Here is a 20,671-nt window from a genome sequence, read left to right as displayed (position 1 = left end):
CACAAAGATGCCCTTTGGGATGAAGAATGCCCCAGTGACTTTCCAGAGGCTGGTAGATCATATCTTAGCAAGAGCAGGAGGGTTTGCCCTTGCTTACATGAATGATATTGCTATCTACAGCCATTCTGGCAAGAGCACCTTCAGCATGTTAGAGAGGTGCTGGGCAGACTACAGTGGGCAGGGTTGACCATTAAGCCGAGCAAATGTCAGGTGGGTATGGCAGAGGTCTCCTACCTAGGACATAGAGTGGGGAGTGGTAAGATAAGGCTGGAACCTGCCAAAGTGGAAGCTATTCAGGCATGGCCTGCACCTGTTACCAAAAAGCAGGTGAGGGCATTTTTGGGGACAGCAGGGTATTATAGAAAGTTTGTTCCCAATTATAGTACCATAGCTGCTCCCCTCACAGACCTGACAAGGAAGAACAAGCCAGATAAGGTAGCGCAGACCCCAGCATGTGAGCAGGCATTTCAGAAGCTTAAGGAAGCTTTGGAAGGACCCCCTGTGTTAGCCAGTCGAGACTCATCAAATAATTTGTTGTGCAGGTGGATGCTTCAAACTATGGGGTGGGGGCTGTACTTAGCCAGACTTCTTCAGAGGAAGAAGAGCATCCAGTGGTTTATCTCAGTCACAGGCTGCAACCCAGGGAGGAATGTTATGCAGCCATAGAAAAGGAATGTCTAACCATAGTGTGGGCACTACAAAAACTTCAGCCTTATCTTTATGGAAGAAAATTCACTGTGATGGCAGATCACAACCCTCTAACATGGTTATACAGAGCCAGTCAGCAAAATGCCAAGTTGCTAATATGGAGTCTGGGGTTGCAAGCATATGATATATCAGTGCAGCACCACAGTGGGAGTAGCAATGCCAATGCAGATGGGCTCTCAAGACAGGGAATGGAGTGAGGTACACCCAGTTAGACCTGACACTCTCAAGCAATGTTTCTCAAGGGGCACTTGAAAAACTTGCTTGAGTTCCCCGGGGGGGAAAAGATGTGATGATTGGGGAGAGATGGGCGAAGGCTGCCAGCCTAGTCAAATAGAATTTGATATATAATTCTATCAACTGTATAAATAAATGTAAAATACAGGCTTGTGTTTTTAAATGAAAGAAAAACACTGTAAAATGTGAATTTCAAGATTGTTACAACATTGCCCCCTTGCTGTAAAGAAAAACTAAGTCAAGCCTTTCAATTTTGTCTTTTGAAATTGAAATTATTTTATGACATTCTTTGATCTTTAAAGTTGGTTCCGGTCAGGCTGGCTGAAGACATTCTGTCTATTGTGTTAACTAAGGACTAATTGCTAGAGTGTATATGTGAAATGCCTTTTATTATTGTATTCTCCTGTGCAGATGTTAGCTTGCTAAATAATGTAAATGGAGTTTCTATTAGCCTGGGAACTCAGAGCAGGTGTCAAGATGATGCAATATGAATATTGGGAAAACCTAAGTGTCAAAAATGATGTAATCCGGGGAGGACCCAGAGACATGTTTGTTAGTGATGTTTTATAAACTGTGTCTCAGAGAGAGATAAAGAGCATTTTGATCTTGATATCCAAATTACCAGAACTCTGCTTATGCTCACATGTAAGTTTTTAGCACTGTGATTTCTTGTAGGAATAGTTAAAGCCAGTAAAGATTAATTAGGTATTTTTCTTTGAAATCAGACCTGCCCTACTGTATTTTTTTAAGTTTCTGTGTGATCTCTGAACTCTTAGATATCTCTGTGGTGTAGTAGTTTTGTCTTGTGTTTTAATTATTTATTATTAAATATTTTTAAAACCTTCTACATGTGTCTAGTTTATGTAAAGATAAATTATGCTTTAAAGTACATCATATATTTATAGTTTACTGTCTAAGCCCTTCCAATAAGCCTTAGACTGAATAGTCACATTACCATTGGATATTAATATTGCATAGTAATAATTGGACACCCTTTTAAGGGCATTTTAGTAGCATATATTATTAACTGGGTGGTGGCAGTAATTACTACCGTATAGTCTGGGTAAAGGGGCAAAGTTAGAGAATCTGTGTCAGCCTTTCCCAGGAGTGTCTGTGAAGTGTATAAATACTTATCTTTAAGTGTGTGTGTGTTGTGTCAGCTACTTGGCAGGGACACGAAGCACTGGTTGGACAGAGAGGGTACTGGAGGTTTTAGCTTGCCCAGTTAGGCTGAGACCTGGACTTTGTAGCTGTGCCAGTAGGGAGTCTTATTGGGGACCTGGTGAGCAAGGGAGCAACCAGCCCCAGACTGACTGTGATCTCTGTGTGCACTTAAGGGAAATTGTACTTTACTGTGTGTATTAGTTATCCTTTCCTCTTCTAGGAGACAACCCCCCTGGTGTTAGTGGTGAGGATTGAGTCTCCTTGATTGCTGGGCCAGGGCATGGTCATCACAATTCTATGTCGGAAAAACTATAAGGAAATTAAGAGAACGTATAGTTGAACATAAATCTGATATTAGAAGAAACATCAAAACTAATACATTAAGTAAACACATTTCTGAAAAAAGTCAAGAACATCAATTTAAATTCAGAGTTATTAATGTAGTATATGTTAGTAATAGGGATGGCAATATTAACAATATTGTTGAATTTAAAGAGTATGAATAGATAGTTAGGTTGCAGGCAGATTCTTTACCTGGTTTAAATAATGCTGTTAGCTTGATGCCCATTTTAGTAAAAAAATAGGCAGAAAATTTATAATTTTATGTATGTGTTTATATATATATATGTGTGTGTGTATGGTATGTGCATATATATTTATATATAAATGTTTAAATGATTTTGTATAACCTTTTTGCATATACATATGCATCGTTAAAAAGTGTACATTGTAATATGTGTGTGGGGGGGGTATCATTACTATTCTGTGATAGGCTGGCTGTAATCATGTGTTTTTTAAGAACTCCTATTTAAATGTTATATTTTTTACTTTCATGATAGTTGCACTGAGGAAGGGCGTTTGTAACCTGAAAGCTTCGCAATAAACGTTGTTTTTTGTCTTTTGGCATTGGATTCTTGAGTCTGAATTCTAGAACCTCTGTAAACACATTTATCACATTTCCATATCTAACCTGTTTCATAATTCATTCCAGATTTCCAAATAGTGTTTCTCTATTTCTAATCCTACTATAGTACTTGAGTTAATTTTTTGTAGGGACATGATTCTACAACATCCTTTCATACTTTAACTTACTTATATACTATCTTTCATTCCTTGCAGTATTGCTTAAATACTAAGAAAAGAAAAAGTGCAAAGTTTTCACATGATTACCTTCTCTGACAGACAAAAAACGGGATCGGGGTTGACGTAATGGTCAAAGTGTTTACCACACAGACACAAGATACAGTGTTTGATTCTCACCTTTAAGGAAAACTGACCAGGCTTAAAATGACCCAGAAGGCAGCTATTTTTATATTTGTCTATGAACCTAAGTATGTTGTTTGATAAAAGCTGTATAAGCAGTTATGTTCATCTCTATACCTTAGGCTGGGAAAATTAGAATCATGGACTGCCCTATTCCACAATTGCTGATACACAGATCTAAGGTTCCCTTTGGAACCATACCTTCTGTTAGTGAACATGAATTTAATACAAATCCATATTTTTTCCACAGATCATATATTGGACCTATTTTCTGGAGGCAAGGTGGGGTCAGCTGTTCCACAGCTAGCTGTGATCACTACAGTATATTTCAAAACCTCATGGCAGTCACAGTTCTCAGTTACAGACACTCAAAGTTTGCTGTTCACAGACTCAGAAGGATCCATCTTAAAAGTGCCAATGATGCATCAAAGAGCAGATGTCAACTATGGTAAGTGCCTGCAAGTGATCCAGCAGACCAAATAAAAGGCAAATAATGTTTAAAATATTTTAAAAAGCTTGTATCAGGAGCCTCATTTCATATTTTTGATAAAAATAAATGGAATTATTTGAATTTTTTTTACAGTGGTTAACAAAAAATTTAACAGCACAGGGTACAGTGCTGAGACCATACCTATCAATCATCCAAACTGCTTGTATGTGTCCATAACTGTATGCTTTTGTGTGTGTGTGTGTGTGTGTGTGTGTGTGTGTGTGTGTGTGTGTGTGTGTGTGTGTGTGTGTATGTGTGTCTTATGAAAGAATGATGTCCTATCCAGCATTAGTTTCTTTGTATTACAGTGCTGGGATAGGGCTTGGCTCCACTGTAAACCCGGACTGGATGACTATATGAATTGTCAGCATGTTTATATTAAGGGAATCTTGCTCAGTACACAGCTGCATAAATAAATTGGTTAACATATTTGTCAGCTTGTATGAAATTCATACGTTTTTATTCAGGGACTACGGGTACCAAAACTAGAATACTAAAGCAGTCCTTTCTGTTCCTCTAACTGTGTTTTTATGGTGTTATATTCAAAGATAAAGGCAGTGCCCGGGATTCATAGACAAGTGCTATGTGTCTGCACAGTGCTGATTTTTGAGGGGGTTGCTTCACAGAGAGCGACATATCTAACCAGATATGTATTAGGCATTGAACAGTGCTAGCAGACTGAGCAAAGGACGATTAAGTAAAGACAGATATGGGTGCTAACAACATAAGCAGCACAATGTGACGTATGTCCCAACAAAAGCAGGCTTATGTGGTGGAGTCAGAGGGTGCTTACATGTGTAATGTCATCACACAGAGATTCATCTTGAACTCATCTGGTACAAGAATGGCAGCAAAGCAGCAATCAGATAGACCATGTGATGCATGACAAAGTGCCAGACCTTCCTATCATATAAATGGAGAGGGAATGGGGTTAAACAGCAAAGTAGTGAATGGCAGAACAGCAGGCAGAGGAAAACACACAAAGGCAACCATAAGGTATTAAGACAAAAAGGGCCTCATAGAAACAGACAATTGGTGCCAGAGCCATGGCCTCATGCTAAACGCCAAAAAGTGTATAGTCAACCCCTTTGGCAAAAACAAAGTGCCCACAAATTACCACATAGGTGGTAATCCATTCAGTACAGAAGAAGTAATTAGGGACCTGGGGACCCAAGTTGATAGCAATCTCTCATTTGACAACCACGTGGCCAAAGTGGTTATAAAAACATTTTATATAGCCCACCTAATCATGAAGAGATTCACATCTAGATCAGGGGAGGTCATCGTGCCTCTTTACTCATCCCTCATCAGGCCCATAATTGAGTACAATGCCCCTTTTGGGATGTACCTTACCAGACACCTGCAGCAACTGGAAAGACCCCAAAAGTACCTCACCAAGAGGATCATAGGGCTCAAACAGATGCCATATGCTGCCCGGTTAAAGAAACTCCAGCTCTACTCAGTGGCATACCGCCTGCTCAGAGGCGATCTGTGCCTGACATATAAAGCCATGTCCAACCCAGAATTAATGGACATGCTGCACCTCAGAAAATCCAAACTCCATCGAGCTACGCGCTCGAGAGACTTGAACCTCAGCATTGAAATAAATAGGACATGCTGGAGGGACAGATTCATAACCCAGAGGCTCCCTTCACTCTGGAATAAAATCCCACTCCAGGTTAGGCAGAGTCCCTCATTGACTCTCTTCAAGAGGAATCTTGATGAGTGGATGGGAGATCGTAGGTTTACCCTGGGTATCACTTCTGTGTCACTGTTAGACAGAGGCACAGTATACTAACCTCAAAAAAGGGCATAGCAAAATTAATTTAAAATGGGTGGCGAAAGCCAAACACACTCTGGCTAGGCTTATAAATGCCCTAGGGCAGATAGCCTAGTATGAACCTATGAACCTATGAACCTAAGACAAGAGGGTTAAAAAAGTTTTTTTTTCAGAAAAAAAGCCCTTTTCCATATATAGAAGATAAATACAGCTGCATCTGATTATTGTGTACCTACTAATTATATGAACAACTGCAAAGAGCAGTAAATTATGCTGAATTTATAATCTCAGTCTAGTCATCTCTCTAAATCTTTACTTTGCTCCCAGACGGATATGTTGCATAATAAAACAAAGTTTCTTGAAAAAAATGGGAAATTAGACAATCAGTATGATTTTATTTTTAGTTGAAAATGCCAGTATAGACTTTGAAGTTTTACTTACCACTTGGCAATCACAAAGATTTCTGTGGTAATTAACATATCAGGTTATTTGCTTCACATTATTCCACAGAAAGTGACTCTGCTAGTGTACAGCAGTGAAGCTGTCTTATTGACTGATGATGTAATATAGTACAGTTCCAGCTTCATTTTATAGCTGCAGTGTTTCTTAAACACACACCAGTTTTTAAAAACTGTTAGAACGTCACTCTGCAACACTTGCAAACAGAAAGTGTGACAGAACAGAGTGTCTAACAGATTTTAAGCTGTTTTACATTATAACACAGATGTACTTCATTCTGCCTTCTGTAACTCTCAACAGTTCCTGATTATGCAGAATATCCCTTGGAATTTCATTAGTACTAGGCTAACTGCTTTGTGGGCTATTTTTTAAACCTAGCCAGTTACCCAATGCCAGAATCAAACCCTGCACCTTGTGTTTGTAAGGTAAACACATTAACCATTATGCCAACCTCCTACTGATTTTTGCCTTGTCCCTATTTTTTTTTTTTTTGATTTTCTGGCAAATCAGTGAGGATTACTATCAGTCAGTAATATCAGGCATTAGTTTCACACTTGTTATTGTTCAGAAAATGCATCTTGGTGAAAACTTTTTGTACTATTAACTTTTAATTGAATTAGAATAGTATTTTAAAAATGCACCTCATTTTGATCTTTTGCATCCCCGTTATTTTTGAATTTGTCCAGAATTTTTAAGCACAGAATCTGAGAAGTATACTGCTGTGTGACAGTGCTCAGTAAGTGCTTTAGTAAAACACTTGATACTCTTACACAATCACTTTCTTTGTTTGTTTTTTATTTTCCTGTAACTAATAGTACATGGAGATAATAAACTTCCATGGGTAACAAAGAATTATGATCTGGCCTCCAATCATAATCTTTTAGTACATGCTGCCTTATCAAGGTGAATTTCTTCTCATCCATATCTCGAAAACATAATAAGCTGGTTATGATCAACGACACAGTTATAATCCTCTATGCTAGCAGTTGGTGGGCAATCTATCTTTAAGCAATTTAAAGGTAAGAGCGTTAAACAAATAGTTGGCCTTGGCAGTGGCATGTAGCCTTCTGAATTGATCGATAGTGGTGCTGTCTCTTGTTAGAAAGGTGGATGAACCCAAGACTTGTATTTTCAGTGGATTTCAACCAGACTGCGTTTCATGCTGAAAGAAGGTCTGCACCAGGCAACGTATATTCTAATCCTGGTATTAAAACTAAGACAGCAATTGCTCACTGCTTGATGAGCTTCATTAGTAAGAAGATATGAAATATTTCAGGCCATCTTAAGTTGCTGCTTTACTCTAGTTGTTATAATTCCTGTATAACTGTAGAAGGGGAGAGTATCAAGTAAAATGCCTAAATATATCTGTTGTTTACTAAAAGAGACTGTGATTCCGGTAGGGTAGTTAATACAAGGAGCATTCATTTTTGGCTAGTCATTTTTACAGTGCCAGAAAACATAAGACATTCATTTTTATTAATTGTTAACTTATTTGTAGAAAGTCAGGTCTAAATCAAAGTGAATTTTGCAAGATAGGTAATAGCTGATGCAATGATTTATAACAAGTAGTTAATACAATTTTGTTTGCATATATACTAATGATTGTGTGGGTAAGTCCCATGGAAGGCTATTTATATAAAGTAAAAAATATTGGGCTTAAAACTGGACCCTGTAGTCAAACTTAGTGTCAATGTGTATCTAAATAAGAGTTGTGGCCAATAACTGTGAATGTTCTATTACAAAGATAATTCTTGAAAAATGAGCTTCAACTGATAAACCATAATCAACTTGTCTAGTAATAAGCTATTGTTAACAGCTTCCAAAGTCATTTTTAAATCTAGAAAAATTGCACTAGATAGTAATTCATTCTCCATATATTGAGAGGTTAAAGACAGTATTGCACTCTTGACTACTATAGTTATAGCAAAATCTAAGCTGTTTATCTGATAGGGGTCATATTTTTAATGTATAAGTGTTTTTTCAAAGGTTATTTTTATAGTATTTTGGCTAAAGGTCAGTAGCATTGTTGGACACTGAAACATTAGGCAGAGATTTGATAAGAACACACTTAAAGCTCAGGGGAATTATCTTTGTTGTAAGAGTTAAAATGTAGATACAATTTTAGTGCCTAGTAATATGCTAAGCTCTGTATTCTGTATTTTTATGTGTATGTAGTAAAATTATTTATGGTCTATTGACTTAGGATAGCAAGAAATGTATTAATGTGTACATTTCCATGTACCTTTCTGAGAACCTCATTCCATTCAAATGTGCATATGGCCAAGCTTTCTTGTTACGTTCAAATCATTCTCAGAGGGATTTAGGTATAGAATAACCTTAGTACATGCATATTGTGCTACGTGCATGTAGCATAAGAGTTCCACTTGTGTCCTTGACGTGTTCATAGACCTCTTCATTGTCTTCTTGGCTTCCTTTAGGAAGTTTCATTCTTCCATGCATACTGTGGATAATTTGTATTAAAATAGCATTCATTTTTGCAGTGAAATATTCCTCTGTGTCCTTGCTTTTTGGTTCTAAAAGCATATACAGTTTATATACAGGTAAATACTGTCTGAAAACCTGTTATGGCCTATTGCCAGCACACTCTTATTCACCTTATGGAATTGTTACTTGGCCACAGTAGGCCTGCAGATAGACCAGTAACACCCCAATCTGCTGGACATCTGACTTGCTTCCTCTTTATAGTTCTTGTGCTCAGTATCAGGATTCTTTTCCTTCTTCATGACATTTTTTTGTCAGGAATAGCTTTAGGAGCATTTGGCAAATGTGTATGCGTATGTTGTCATGGGCTATGATCTTTGCCAGCCACTTCCATATAAGCTTCACACTGTATGGCTGGAGAACAGAATTATAACCACTGATTTCCCAAGATTGTACCTTCCTAACTCTCTGCTAGACTTCCTATCATGCCAATAGTAATCAAAGCGTGGTAACTAATATTTCTTATTTACACAGAGACAGACAGACAGACACACATGGGAGTGCACACACACACACACACACACACACACACACACACGCACAAACGCGCACACACACACACACACACACACACACACACACACACACACACACACACACACACACGCTGAATGATTTTCAGGAGAGACTAATAGAATTTGGTCCTAAGTATCTTGGGCAAACTTGTTGAATGTATGTACCATTGAGTTTTCATCATGTAGATCACCTCAGAAATGGTCCTACCCTTATCCCTTATTTTGGGGACCTTCTGGTAAGTATTGTCAGGGGCTGCACCCTATATCTCTCAACAATTATAAAAATGCTCTGTCGATTGCATTATTTCTGGAGAAGGGAATCAACCCTGACATAAGCATTTCCCCAACACTGCCATATTAGTTTTATGGTACACGTAACTGAAAGTAGTCTCTCTTCAAAGAATGGATACCAACAATTATATTTCAACATTTCTGTGTGACTACACCTAAAGAATTCAAGAATCCTTTTAGATGAATAATAAATGATTTTACTTTAAACCTATGTACACAGATAATTAAATATACAGAAAAATACAGAGTCATAAAGCAACATTTAACTAGAAGTTGTTGAGCAGAAAGGTGTCAGCATCCTCCAGATGTTTCCATCCCTTTTATTATAAAAAAGTTATTGACATTGGCTATTTATTGCTAATTGTATAGATTTATTCAACAACCAGAGAAACACAGGGAAAAACTATGAAAATGTGAACTCACTGTCGCTGGGAATCAGGCTGTCTCTCTTTCACTTTTATTGTTCATTTGAAAGTTTCTTAAGAGTTTTATTTACTGATCCCATGAGAGTTACAGGAGAGAAAGAGTGAGATAAACTGTTTGATGGAGAGATGGTACCACTGCCACCAATAATACACTCAGATGGCAGGATGCCACCAATTGTGACATCAAGATGATTGGCATTGATGGGGTTTGAATCTCACCACTGCCAACCAAGGGATAAGTAACAACAAGAAAGTGCACCCTCGTTTATTTTAATAAATAATTCACAAAATACCACCTGGCCCCAAGAACATTAGAGAATATGCACTGCTGTCCAGGTTATGGGCTTCCAACTTCCATACCCAGACTAGATTCCACACAGGACACGTACAGAGCTGAGTCTTTGACCAAACACCCCCAGGTCCCTGTCTCACCACTCTCTCCTTCATACAGTACCATTCTATCCATAGTAAATCACACAAATTAAAAATTAGCAGGCTCATGCACAAACACACTTGGACGTAAACACACACACACGCACACACATATGCACATGCACACGTGCACACATGCACACACACACACACACACACACACACACACACACACACACACACACACACACACACACACAGACACACACACACATATGCGAGCGAGCACACAATCTCTCTCTCTCTCCCATGTAAGGTGGGCAGAATTCTCCAGTTCCCCACAGCTTTTTTTTCCTGGCACAGTATTTCTGCCACCACTCTGGATTAGGATCACTAATATCCAATTGTCAGCTGTTCATAATCACCAAATATAATTACAACAATTAATTGCTTTCACGAGCAATAGATCTAACTTGTCTAATGGGAGATATGTGCCACAGTGTATCATTTATCCTCTTCTGAGACAAATATCAGAGTGTGTGTGTGTGTGTGTGTGTGTGTGTGTGTGTGTGTGTGTGTGTGTGTGTGTGTGTGTGTTTGTGTGTGTCACACCTATCCTTCCCTGCAAATCTCACTCCTATCTTCCCCTGCAAAGTTCCTCCAATGCTCATGCAACTAAATAAACTTGAGTCACATTAGTCAGGGCTTCATCTCCCTCTGCTGCACAGCCTTGTATCGACATGTTTAATCATGTGATGCCCGTGCACTGGCCCAGCAATCAAGGAGCCTCAATCCTCACCACTAACACCATTTAGGGGTGTCCACATTGGGAAGGATAACAAATACACACACACAGTAAAGTACAAGTTCCCTTAAGAGCAAACAGAGATAACAGTCAGTCTGCAGCTGGTTTCTCCCTTTTTCTCCAGATCCCCAATAAGACTCCCCACTGGCACAGCTGCAGGGTCCAGATGTCAGCCTAGTGGTCAAGCTAAAACCTTCAGCAACCTCTCTGTCCAACCAGTGCTTTGTGTCCCTGCCCAAGTAGCTGACACACACACACACACACACACACACTTTGAGATACGAGTTATATACAAACACACAGACACTCCTGGGGAAGGCTGGCACATGTTCTCCAGCTATGCCCCCTTCTCTGCCAGGCTATAAGGTATAAATCACTGCCACCAACTACTAATATCAGCTACTAATAAGGCCCTTACTAAAGGGTGTCCAATTATTACTGTGCAATTTTATTATCCAAATGGTAAGTGTAACTGAATAGTAAGGCTTATTGGAGTGGCTTTGTACAGTATCACTACAGACATGCAATGTATTCTAGAGCTTAAATTATCTCTACACAAAACAGACACAGTTGAAAGGTTTAAACATATTTAATAATAAATAATAAAAACACAAGACAATACTTCTTACTACACAGTGCTAGTCAAGAGTTCAGTGATCACAGGAAAATGCTTAAAATAATACAGTAGAATAGTTCTGACATCAATACAGAAAAACAACTAGTCTAATCTTCCTATTTCCTTGCTATTTCTAAGAGCAAACAGTTCTAAAATAAACTTACATATAGAGCAAAGCAGTGCTGGTAATGTTTGATGTTCTGAAGACAAAATGCTCTGAGTATCTCTGTCCTTAAATTGATAGCACAGTACTACTGACTCAGTTCAGATTACATCATTTTTTCTCTGGTTCCCAGGCTAACAGAAACTCAGAGTTTAGAATCCCTTTTGATCTTGCACCTGGTCAGGAAGCTACAGCAATAAAAGACATTATACATGCAAATTCTAGCAATTAACTCTGGTCTCAAAACAATAGCAAGAATTCCTTTATCCAGACATCTCTGCTCCAAGTTTTGAGATCAAATAATTATACAATGCTTGACTTATCAGCTTTCCTCCAGCAGAGTGCAATGTGGTTGCATTTTTTGAAGTTCAACATCCAATACAATTTTCTTATTTAAGAGAACAAGTCTGTGGTTTATATTAATATTTACAAATGGCAGAATTATCTACAAAATTCTATCTAGCTAGGCTGGCAGCCTTCACATATCTTCACAACTCACTTTATTTCTGAAGTTACTGTACAGTTCACCTTGTCTTTTATTACTTATTACCAGTGATGTAGACAGGCATACTCCTTATATTATACCAATTTCATTTTCCTGAGTATCTCTTAAAAGCAGAGCTTTTTGAGGCCATATATGCCTACAGCTACTTAAATTAATACCTCTGACGAGAGGTACGTAGAACACTGCTAATCCAAAGATGTTATATTTAACAGTTAGTGGAGACAGCTGAAATTGATGTTTACATTTACTAAATGCCTGGGGGCAACAGTTTGAGGAATGTGCCCATTTTTTTAAATGCTAGCTGGTTTGGAGAGCACAAGTAAGATTTAGTGAGTATAAAATGGAATTCTCTGGTCACATACTAATGAGCAACAATTTCACTGATAATATTGCAGAATAATATCACTGTCTCTAGATCAACCACATATTAAAAATTATATTATCATTATTAGAAAATATGCCCTTGTATAACATCAAAAAGACATTCTATGACTGTGTGTTATTTTGTAACAATAGACCTGATAATTCAAAGAACCCAGTATTCTTTCATGATTTGACTCACCCCAGTATTAATATTAATATACAGTAGCACATACCCCACCACATCTTACCACCTAAAGATTAATCACCAACTTTATTTATTGTTATTTCAGTGCAAGGAAGAACATGGTTCATGCACAGTAACCCTGACCAGAATTGTTCTATTTAATAATGGCTATAAGGGTCTATATTATTACATTGAAGAATTGCAAATTTTCAAATCCCCACTGTACTGCTTTCTCAGTCAGAACGGTTTGACAAACAGCATGTTCCATAAAATTTTATTTAACATTTGTTGACTGGGAAAGCCCAACTAGGACAGAGCATATTTTCAGAAGCCAAGGGAGAAATTCCAGCTGCATGCCTTTGGAATGTGGGAGGAAACTGGAGCACCAGGAAGTAAACCCATGTGAATGCAGGGAGGACATACAGACTCCACATAGAAGGCACCCCAGCTGAGAATCAAACCGGAGAACCTCTTGCTGTGAGGCGACAACATTAACCACTGCACCACTGCGCCACCAAAATGCCATTCAATTATCTGATTCTTTGATGAAATGATAGGGACCCGACAGTAATGGTTTGGCACACTGAAAGCTGATGATTACCTTAGAAGTCAGGCTGCTCAAGAAGGCTGTTGAGCCACTTTCAGGCGGTAGGTTACAGCTAATATTCCATTAAATATCTCATTTGCTTTACCATACATTATAAACCGTAGAGGTTGGAACAACTGCTATAAACAGTACTATTCTTCTAACTCAGAATTCAGATTCCTGGTTGCCTCTTGAGATTTAGTCTTGAGGCCAGCATGTATTAGAGCACCTTTGTGAGAGAATGTCACAATTGCTTGACCATTATTGTGTATGTTATTCCGGTTTTATTATTTATATATGTGAATGTAGTATTTCTCTTACCTAGAATATACCAGAAACAAGCAGTACCATACTGTACAGTTCCTGCACTCTGTTTAGTTAGATGTAATAAATTGCAAAAGTTTTGTTTTACTTTAAATAGGGTAGTTAATTTAACTTCGGGAGGGTATTCTTTTCATATATGGGTGTTGGTAAATGTCTGTGCTCTTTCTTGCTTGTATTGGGAGTGGTATTGTATTTGTTAGTTATGTTTATTCCTTTACTTGTATGTGTTGTTTCACTTTCCTTTGTAATATCAAGAATTTAGCTGATGCAGGACATTTTATTTAGGCTACACGTGTATATTTCTAAATGACAATAAAGTTTACTTTGACTTGACTTTGACTTTGAAATTAGTACTGTTATAAAGGCTGACTCATCTCTTGGGGGGCATATCTCAGACACACCTGTAATCTGAATATGCATTCTAGATTTGTGCAGACCTTACATGTAACGTTTAACAATTCATAAAAAAACATCATCACTGTTTGAGAAACTCTGATCTAGATACTTCAGATGGATAACTTTTGTATATCTTAAAGATGTATTTGATTTATATGGCATACATCTGTATAGGTGCTGATTTTAGTGTCTTCTTGAACCAGACACCCTTGGGAACACGAGTTGAACTTGGCTAGGCTTGTAAGGGCCCTGGGGCCATTAGCCTAGTAACTTCCTATGATCCTATGATATACAGTAGCCAACACTGCTGAGTTACCACTGTAAAAAGACACTTGTACCTTGTAAGTTTTATCATGTTACTGAATAATTAATATAAACAAAATTGCTAACAAACCATCTTACTATGGATGCACTTCCATCCAGAACGAACTTCCTGTCTTTTAACCGTTGCTTTCCAGGACAGGCTGTGGTCTCCCATGACCTAATACTGTATTAAACAGGTAACAAAAATGAATGAATGAATAAGCCATTGCAACGGACTATCATGCCTGCTACAACAATATTCAGGATATAACCTTAATAGGAAATAGTAATATAACTGCAGTTTGTTTCCATTTTTTAAAATAACTTGCATTGCAAATTGAAAATTGACTGTAAAAGCTGTTTTAGATGGGTCTGTGTTGTAATATCAAACTGCCTTAATATTGAATGGTAGAACATCAAAGCATAAAACATTGAACCAACTTTTCATTTAAACGCCAGTAACACCTACATTTTTTTTTTGCCTGGGGGACAAGCCCCCCCCCCACATACCCCCCCCCACAGTCCCTATATATTATATAAACAAATTCCAAGATTGCTCTACATTGGGGAAAGGGCAGACAACCAATCTCAAGAAATGTTGACATTTCAATGAAAAACCAGTTCAATGTTTTGTGCTATGATATTCTGCCATTTGATATTACGGCAGATTGATATTACAACAGGGACCCGTTTCAGACATTCTGTAGAAATAGAGATAAATCTAAGAAAATCAAACTGCAATTGCACATAAAACATATTGCATGACTTTATCAATTAACATATATAATAAGGGAATAAAATATGTGTATATATATATATATATATATATATATAGAGAGAGAGAGAGAGAGAGAGAGAGTTGTTACTGACTAAGACTGCTACTTAAAAGTCGGCAGATGTGAGGTAGTAATAAATGTCAGCCAGTACATAAAACTTGTTATTTAAGTATTTATTTATTTAGTCTGATAACTGAACAATACCCACTGGCTGATGCAAATACCCATTTTCAGAGATGACATAGACATTTTAGAACCACTCAGGATTCACACAAAGGCTGTGGGAATCTATTATAACTTGGAATAAAAACTCAAAATACTTTAAATGATATTACAGCTTTATCAGTAATCTAGCCTCAGGCATACAGCAGCAATAGCTAAAGCAGTGTGCATAGCTCAACAGCACTGAAACTCATAAATGCACAGCACACATCTTTGCAGACACGGCAAAGATGGGGGAGGGTAAACCAGCTTGGACCACATATTAATTATGTGTACTTCACAGAGCTCAGAAACATAATGTACCAGGTAAAATTAACTACTGGATGCCCAAGACCCTACACCCCTACTTTCTGTGTAGAAAGTGTGATTTCTATTAACAGAACAAAATATCCGGTTCTCTGTCATACCTTATGAAGACTTAAAACGTCATACAAGTTTTACTGTACAGAATTCACAAGGCAGTAAGGCATTAATTTGCCATTTCAAGGTCTTCAATGTGATAGCATAACTGTGAAGGTCTGGGGAGATTGCTATGCCTTTGGTGAAACCAAGGAATATTCCTGTTTTTTTTTTTTTCTCAGGGGGAAAAGCTTTAACCACTGGCCAACAAAAGTTTTCAAAATGAAAGACAGACACCTTTCAAAAGAAGGGCCTCTAAGCTGGGTGGCAGTGGCAAAGCTGAAAATTCTAAATGCCTGTCAATCAGAAAAGGCCCATGAACAAGTCTCAGAATGACAGCATCAACAAGGATATCAGGTGTCACTGGAATCAACAGTCCATAAAAATAGATCAAACAACAAATATCTGACTGCAAAAATTATAAAAGCATTTTGCTGAAAGACAATTTCAGGAAACAACAATTCAAGCTTATTACCCCAAGGGGCAAGTCCCCCCCCTGCACCCTTGTGTCAGGGAGGAACTCCCCTATGAACCTTATATATTTCATATATTTACACACGCACACGCACACACACACACACACACACACACACACACACACACACACACACACACACACACACACACACACACACACACACACAGGTTTACATTGAAAAACTTAAAACTGCATTGGTCGACTGGCATGTGGTTGAATGGCAGTTTTCAAGTCGGCAGAATGTCGAACCAAAATGTATCAACTACACTACGCCAAACGGATAGTGTAGTTCGAGTATTTGAGTTCAACATTGTGCAGGGAGATCGTGGTTCAGTGAGGAACAGGGAATTAGCCCATTTCCTCACTGTAGTGCGATCTTGGAGTTGGCATATTTAATGTGCATGGAGTGTGGGGAGTGCAGCCCCTCACATGGGGCTGCAGGGGGCATATTCCTCCTGCATAATAGTTGAATTACTGTACCATTGACTGTAGAGTGTAATGGTACGTTAATGTGCATAGCAGGAGGTGAGTGACGTCACTGTTTCAAAATTCTGAATTCTATGGGACTACTTCTAAATTTCGAAGTTTCAAAACTTCATATTTCTTATGGTCGAGAGCATAAGATTGAAGTTTCAAAATTTTGAAATGTAAATAAAAAACAAATAAGAAGTCATGTTATGGCATGAAAGCTCTTACTTATTTTAAAACTAATTTTAAATAAAGTGCATCATGGTATTTGCCAGATTCTTTTGTTTGTTCTTGTTGCTGCTATTTTGGAGGATTTTGGTACACATTCTTATACTGGTGAGTATTGTCAATAATACAAATTGCAGTCAATTACCTGTCTGGCTCCCAAAGGACCTTTTACAATCACCACAGTGTAAGACAGACTTTGAAGAACTCATGTTTTTAAGGATTCCATTTAGGACCCTAACTGTAATTCCACATATGGGCATCATCTCCAGGTGCAATACTTCTTATAGGTTCATAGGTATTTACTAGGCTAACAACCACAAAGGCCTTTTTAAGCCTAGCCATGCATCCCAAATCTCTGACAAGTTCTGATACCCTTGATAAGTGTAAGCATGGGCCTGGGCCTGGGCCTGGGAGATAAGCCTTTTACATGTTACCTGTGTCCATTAGAGACATAGGTGCCAAACCAGGGATGAATTTCCGGTTTCCTATCCAATTGTCCAAGTTGCACTTGAATTATGTTAGGGAGGAACTCTGCTTCACATGAATGGGGAGCCTGTTCCATAGACGGGATAGTCTCTGGGATACATACCTATCTCTCCAGCAGCTCCTATTTATATCACAGGCAATGCTTCTCAGCTTTATTTGTTTACTTAATGATTATTTCTGAGCCCACAATGTTGCCTATGGATTTTTCTTTCAAATATACTAAAAACAAGTCAAATATGGGTTTCAGCATTCTTATCAAAGGCGTTACTAGTACAAACAGTACTATTGTAATGTAAATAGTAACTCTACAACTCTACAAAACATGAAATCTTGTTTTCACAACCTTAATTTCATTTACCTCATGTCTTCAAAGTCTACAAAGCTCGCTACACCAGACCATTACGTGAAACACAAAAAGGTGAAATAGAAATCTATATAATGAATTTCTTTTCTTTTCATGAAGTTGTGGATTCCACACAGTTGAAATAGGTCAACTGTCAGACTCATAGAATGAAGTTGTTGCTAAAACTTTGTATTTCAAAATTTCGGTGGTTGCATATCAGCTAACAGAATTCATGGCATACATATTCATCCACTTTATATGTGCTTTTCTCATAACCAGATTGTTCACAAAAAGGACCAATATGTGATATGTACAATCAAAACCTTTTTAGGGCATTTCCCAAGGATTTAAGAAAAGCTGCATTTGGTGGTGATTAACTGTTAGCTTGATGCTCCTCACACATCTTCCTTTTCCAAATCCTGTATGTGTATCTGCACACATTATGATGTGGGCTCTTCTTTCATTCTGGACATCTCGGGATTAGATCAAGTCAACATTTTCACTGCTGCAGAATGCCCTGGTAGAGGAACTGTGACTTCAAATCTCTCCAACATCTTTGAAGACCTCCTTATTGAAATGTCAGCACTAGAAATGCCAAGTGCCAAAATGAAGGAGAAGAGCAAATCTCAAACATTCTCTTCTCCTTTAAACTTTGTAAACCCCCAAATGTATATATATAAACTCCAAGGTCAGCATATCTTGGAGATTAGGTAATAATCCAAGAAATTACTATCACAGACTTAATACATGTAAGTCCATTTTTTTCAGCTATTCACTCTTCGTGCATTTCAAGTTGTTGCCATCTATAGCCTGCCTTAATGCTAACTTCTGGAATCATATGGCATGTTATTTCAGGACAGTCTTACAAGATATTCCTGAAGTTGCCACATAAACTATTTCTTTGATTCTGTGGTCAGTGTGATTAGTAGGTACTAGTTATACCTCTCAACTGTACAAATGTTTGCAAAATATCCAGATTTTTGCCTCAAATATTTGTTCTGTTCCTCATAAAATCTGTAGTTTTCTGGAAAATCATGGAGTCATTGAAGTCATTAAATGACATATATTTGTGTTTCAGACTTAATTTCCTTTGGAAAATGCATGCTAACACAAATCCTGTTATTCTAGTAGTTTGTAAGTTTATAAAAGCAATATTTAAAATCTGTCCCTGTTTTTGGGCTGTTGTACCCCCATTATTTTAGGCTTTGTCTAGATTTTTTGCATTAAGAGTTTGAGAGGTATGGCCAGTAGTCCATTGTCCATGCATATAACAACAATAATCCATCAGGTATGTCCAATTCTGTGGGCTTTTCAGGAACCCATATCTTGTTTAGTTCATCGGAATCAGTGAAAAAAAGGTTCAGAGTCTGAAAAGTACCATCAACATCAGCTGGACCATGAGTATTAGCTGTGGTTCTTTTTAGTACCAATTTATTCTTCAAATCCAGCTTCAGGTATAATAAGCTTTCTTTTTCTACAGCTTCACTTTCTGAATGTATGTGCTTCTGAGTTTTTTTTTTTTCATTCAGCTTCACCCCAGCAAGCTTGGACTTGCATCACATACTGCAGAATCCAGGGCAAGTCTCTTGGAGGTATATAATTTGTACCTAATTGTCTTTAAAAATGTACTAATATGTATTATGCTGTCAACCAAAATAAATTAAACTGAACTAAAAACATAACTTTGTGGAAAATAGGTATCTGATAAATCTGATAAATTTGATGACTGCAATTTTTGTTTCAAATGCAGGTCAGTTCAAAATTATCTCAGGACAAAAGATAACAGTGCTAGAGTTGCCCTACATTGAAAACACTGCAAGCATGTTTGTGGTTCTTCCTGTTGACAGAAAAACAGCCCTTCGTCTCATTGAGCCTTACATCACTGCCAAGAGTATAGCTGATTGGACAAAAAACATGAAAAGAACAACAATGGATATCTTTATACCCAGGCAAGCATTCTTTCTTCAATGATATTCTAAAACATAAGTTATGACAGTAGTCTCAAATGACATAGGTTTAACTAGAAAGCCATAATAATTTAGCCAGCATCATAGCAGAGTGATACATCTATAACAGCTGTCCTGGAGACCTGAGCTTAGTTAGCTGACCAGCACCAGGAGGATCTAGTCAGGAGGGATAGAAGTGTGCAGTAAATAGCTTCCCATTCTGGCATGATAGAGGCAATTAGAGTCCCAGTCACTAGTGAAACAGCTGGAGAATGTCAGGTGTTTTCAGCTACCAGCACAGAAGCTAGGGAGGTGTTGCACCTACTGGGTAGTGCTCAGACACTTTAATCAGGGCATGGGGGTGTAGAAGCATGTGCTCACATCTTTAGTTTAGTGTAGAAGGTACTGTACTGTACCTGCTGGGTATCAGAGGGAGGGCAGACTAGAACATAGCAAAAATGGAGCCAGCTGGTGATGACAGGCAGCCAACAGCTGACTCTCCCCTCTAACATGTGAACAAAGATGTAGTTAATGAAAAGATATTCTTTCCCTCAAAAGAAAGACCACCACATGGAGTGATGTGAGTAACAATTATAGGTGAGCAGAGGAAATGAAAAGTACAATGGGGTTGCTGGGATAGCTAAACTGTGGAACTCAACAGGTCCAAAAGAATGAAAGAAAGTAAAAACAAAATAGCATCACAATCCTCATTTCCATTTCATATGTTTTGTTGTATGTACTGAGTTATAGTTATTTTATTTATTGCTTACGTATTTCTATTTATTGAGCGAGGTAGAGCACTGATCCTACAGGACCATATTCAGATTCAGACCAGGGAAATTTCCAGCCAGATCAAAAATAACTTATACTAGTCACA

At 37.9% G+C, this 20,671-nt stretch overlaps 1 protein-coding gene across 1 annotated transcript in view; it reads left to right on the top strand.

Moving 5' to 3' along the window:
• SERPINE3 (serpin family E member 3) overlaps window positions 1-20,671 on the top strand; it is a 144,731-nt gene that overhangs the window by 31,711 nt on the left and 92,349 nt on the right. The window contains exons 3-4 of the mRNA XM_044072044.1: window positions 3,620-3,817; window positions 19,599-19,797. Coding sequence (XP_043927979.1) covers window positions 3,620-3,817; window positions 19,599-19,797 — 397 coding nt within the window. The remainder of the gene's footprint in view (window positions 1-3,619; window positions 3,818-19,598; window positions 19,798-20,671) is intronic.

Source organism: Protopterus annectens, chromosome 5.part0 (assembly GCF_019279795.1).
Source record: "Protopterus annectens isolate FY-2018-M chromosome 5.part0, PAN1.0, whole genome shotgun sequence".
Lineage (NCBI taxonomy): Eukaryota > Metazoa > Chordata > Ceratodontiformes > Protopteridae > Protopterus > Protopterus annectens.
The sequence above is the reverse complement of the archived record's forward strand: the minus strand, read 5'-3'. Positions and strand labels throughout refer to the sequence as shown.